Source organism: Pterocles gutturalis, unplaced genomic scaffold (assembly GCF_000699245.1).
Source record: "Pterocles gutturalis isolate BGI_N339 unplaced genomic scaffold, ASM69924v1 scaffold16441, whole genome shotgun sequence".
NCBI lineage: Eukaryota > Metazoa > Chordata > Aves > Pterocliformes > Pteroclidae > Pterocles > Pterocles gutturalis.
This window is the reverse complement of record NW_010105784.1, coordinates 16,332-20,852: the sequence shown is the minus strand read 5'-3', so window position 1 is coordinate 20,852 and position 4,521 is coordinate 16,332. Positions and strand designations below refer to the sequence as shown.

The following is a 4,521-nucleotide window of genomic DNA, read 5'->3' as shown; positions in this document are numbered from 1 at the left end:
GCCTTATCACCTCAAGGCAGATTTTAAGAAGTGCTGCCAGTTCGGTGTTATAGGAATTCTTGAACCCAGTGGCTGCTTTTAAAAGGTATGAGTGAAAACAGACCCAGGAGGAGGCAGGGTATCGTGCTTTATTTGTGTTGAAGCAGGGGGTGGTTCTGCTTGATTTCTGCTCATGTCTAAGGAGGCCCCAAAGGGTCCATACAGCTTTTTTTTTTTTTTTTTTTTTTTTTCTGCAGGTGGTTATGGGGGTTGGGGGAAGAAAATCAGATTGGTTATGTGGGCAGTGCAGGGAGGTATGGATATAACATGGGAAGAGACCAGGACAGATGAACGTTAAAACCTTCTTTAGATCAAATTTTATTTCTGTACTTTATACATAAAGATGTCTATCTAAACTGATAGTTATTCTACTGACTGATAGGTGAACTTCAGACATAAACTGAGAGTTGTCCAAGTGTGCTGGTTACACAGCAGGAGCACAGAGAAGAATGCTTTGTGTGGGAACTAATCACAAAATCGACTTAACTGTTGTGTTGTGGAATATTATTCCAGAAGAAATTTGGATACTTGTTTCAATCTTCTGCTTTTTTTGTAGCGGACGGGGTACAGGATGGCTAGGTACACTTCAGTGAATAAGCTCACTGGTGTGGAAACAAAATGAGTTTAGGACTTCTGTGATTATGATTATCATGCATTAAAAATAACATAAATCAGCATTTGCCTAATACTGAAGACACATTTGTGGACAGGTCATGCTAAAGCTATTTTGGTAAGAATAATTTGTCTGGGTTTAAGTTAAAAATCCTTCATTACTTTAAGAATATATGAATCAGGGTTAAAAGTATAATTGGCTTTTTACTGGGGACACAATAGGGAAATGTCTCAGCTCTTGGCTACAGATGCTTTGCTACAGAGGAATTAACTAGCCAGTGTTTTCAGATGTTTATATGGGCAGTTATTCTCAATACTATTAAAAACAGAATTAGAGTGACATATGACAGAGCAAAATATTATTTCCAAAATTTTCTTCAAAGTTGGAGTTTTTGACAGTTTCCTTCTTCCTCAAACACCTCTTCCTTGAGAGCTCCTAAGTGAGAGCAAGCATTTCTTTTCATTTCCAGAATTTATCCTGCTCTCCCTGCTGTTTACAATGCCCAGGACTCTTAAAGCAAGACGCCTCACATACACATTTTCCTTCGTGCTCCTTGTTCTTAGCATCTTGCTGGGTAGCTGCTCTAACCTCTTCTCCCCAGCAATCCCAGCTTCTTTCCCACAATATCATTAGCTGCTGCAGCTTGCTGAGCCTGGCACTTCATTAGACTTCCTGCTAAAGCTCCAGCTTCTGTTTCTGTCAGGTACTTCAGAAATGCATTCAGAAACAAATTTTTTTTTTATTAAAGAAAAACCTTACCCCTGAGTGGAGCCCAAAGCACAAAAGATGTGTGCCAGGAAACAAGAATGGATTTATAGCATCAAGTGATGGCCAAAATGGTTTGAAACTTTTGACATGTGTGTCAACACATGCAAGCTCATTCTACTACCAAGTAATTGTGATGCTATTAAATTTTCTACTCAAGAGGATTGCATTGCTTCTGGAGGTAGTAAATCTTCCCTTACTAGACTCTGACAAAGAAGTCGTCTGTCTTCCTAGGCTTTCATCTTGCAGAACGTGTAAAGAGGTGCTAGAATCTCCTCCTCGCTTCAGAGGATAGAGGATGTACCTGTCCCTGTGTGCACAGCATTTCTGCTTTGGCAGTCCTCTGTGGGGAGAGCGGAGCAGTACCACGCAGGGAGGCTGTGTGGCTGGAGTATCTTCCTGGTTCAGGCAGCATTGCTTCTACCCTGAGATCAAGGGAAATGATGTAGACGGGGATGAATGATGTGGCTGCACTTGTAATGTGTTCTGGTGATGCAGCACAGGGTACATCGGTTACTCCTGTGGCTGCTCTAACAATGTCAGCATCTGATAACTGCGATCATGTCCTGAGTGTGACCTGGTTACTGGTGTATTGCCCATTATTAGCATAGTTCTGAAAGGCGGGAAACTGAATTTGTTCCTTCATATTTCAGTTAGAAATGAATCATTAAGGACATAATTTTGCACAATTTGTAGATGAATGTAGTAGGAACAAAGACAAATGTTGCTACTAAGTTTAAACTAGATGTAACACATCTGTGGGCTGGGCATTTAGAATTGATTTTAATGTGAAATCTATTTCTTATGTGAAATGTAAGCTTCCTGATTTTCTGTTACCTTGAGAAATATTTTTTTACGTTTGTCATGCTAACATGGTCCTGGAGCTGAGAATTCAAAGAAAGTTGGAATAATGCATAAAACTGATGATCTTCTCTCAAACCTTAAGGTAAAAGACTGAATTAGAAGCTTGTCAGTCTAAGTGGCCTTCACAGAGGACATAAAACTTTCTCCAATAAGATTAAAGATACTTTCTCTAATTTGCTGAATATTCTAGTCTTCAGGTTACCCGTAAAAGGAGCAAGGGAAATGGAAAGAAAACTGCCTGTAATTCTTAGTTTTCAGTCTGAGATTTGAGTACATCTAGACTGCTTGTTTATATTGAAAATGTTTATCATCGTTTTCATGTAGGATGTTAAGCAGTTTTGGAAACATTCTATCTTGTCTTGCGACTGCTTCTTTTATAGAACTAATAGTTATTTTTAATACTGAAAAAAGGAAGCTGTATCCTGTCTTGTACAATATTTTGCAATAAGGTAGTGGGGAAAGTATTTCTTACTGTGTTGTAAGATGTGAGTTAGCATACTTTTATCTAAAACCTAAGAAAGTTAAAATACTGAATTTTTACACGTACTGATATGTTCTTATTAAAACAAAGTATTTTGTTTCTGGTAAACACTCCTTATTAATAAAAAATCTTCTATCAAAAGATTGAAATAATCGGAAATAATTATTTGGGGTTTTTTGTAAGAGGAAATTTATATGCGTTTGCAGAGAACAAAAAAGATTACTATTCTAGGAGTTTCATACTGGTGCTCAGAGATTGAGTCAAGGATGGCAGAAACTCTTTGTGTAAGGAATTGAATTTAATTATGAGTTCTTCCTTTCCAGGAGAAAGGTGAAGCTACTAGAGTCTGCCTGGATAATTGTTAACAATGCTGGTATATTATGTAGCTGCTTCACCCAGTGTAAAACTGTTGCACAGCTTGTAACACACAGCTTGTCTCTGCCCATGTGGCCACTTCAGGAAATCGTAACATGGCAAGACTAACTGCTACAAGGACCTATTAACTTCTTACTGCTTTGTCTGAAAAGACATGACTGATGTTCTGGAATTCATATATATGGAATGCAAAGGAAGAGGACAAGGAAAAAGCAGAAAATATTTGGCTTAATAATGTTTTGACTTTATGGAAAGTGGACTTACTTGAGGTAGTCTAATAGGTTTGGATAGGCTAGGGCAAGGAAAAGGGCAAGCAGAATTGGCATTAATTGGAATTAATTATAGAATTCTTATAGAGTAATTAAAAAAATTTTTTTTCCTCCAAGTTCTGATAAAATCTCTCAATTTTTCCCCCTACCAGTATCCCCTTGTGTTTGGACTGATCCTTGCATTCTGCTGGTGTTCTTTGGTTTGCTGTAGTCGAATTTATATGGGAATGCATTCAATTTTGGTAAGAAAATAATCCTACTAAACTTTTTATGTTGTTTTGATTTCATAAACTTCCATCACACTTAAGTTTTTACAGTGCAGTAATTGTATATAGGCTTTATTTTTAGAATGTCCCACCATATAGGAACTGAATACTTAAATTGATTCATCAGAGAAACTGATAAGATAGCTAAAAGTGGATGTCGAACTTCTGTTAATTTATACTTTTCTTTCAAAAACTCAATCCACAGTGGAAACTTAGCTGATGCTTAGGAGCAGTTTTAGTGAAGAGATTGATGATTGCACTAAAGCATAAACTAAGCTTTTCTCTACAGAGTAGAAATAATTTTGCAGGATGAAACTGGCTGTTAATGTCCACTTGGGTACCATGTCAGCTACTCAAAGCATGTGCATTTCAGAGTGCCATGCTAAAAGCTAGGGCTTCAGGTACCAAAGTTTCTAAAGAACCAAAGAGCAAAGTTGTAATTTTTGAAAACCAGACTTATTTATCAAAAAGGATTTAAAAAAATCAAACTGAAACACAAATGCATGCAGTGTAAAAATGGGAAAACAAGAACACTACAAATTGGTAATCAGATGTAAGACCACTAATAAGGATGACTAAAGAGGTTTTTGAAGATCACTTGCTAGGAGAAAAGCTAACAGACAGAAAACAGTGAGCCTGGTAGTGAGTAGTAAAGCTGGTAAATGAACACAGTGTAAAAGGAGCATGTGAAAATAAGTAAGCTTAGAAAAAGTGAATGACATATTTACGTTAGTGATTAGGAGCCTTCCTAAATCAGAAGCACTTGTGTGGAGGATGATGGGATGAACTGATATTTCAGCTGACAATGTCAGCTGACAGATAATTTCTTAGAAGAAAGTCATGCAACAA

The 4,521-nt window shown here is 37.3% G+C and overlaps 1 protein-coding gene across 1 annotated transcript in view; it reads left to right on the top strand.

Annotated features, from left to right (window-relative positions):
• The first annotated feature begins 1,872 nt into the window (after nucleotides 1-1,872).
• The window catches only part of SGPP1 (sphingosine-1-phosphate phosphatase 1), a 4,928-nt gene continuing 2,279 nt past the window's right edge, over nucleotides 1,873-4,521 (top strand). Inside the window, exons 1-2 of the mRNA XM_010087533.1 lie at nucleotides 1,873-2,004; nucleotides 3,559-3,648. Coding sequence (XP_010085835.1) covers nucleotides 1,873-2,004; nucleotides 3,559-3,648 — 222 coding nt within the window. The remainder of the gene's footprint in view (nucleotides 2,005-3,558; nucleotides 3,649-4,521) is intronic.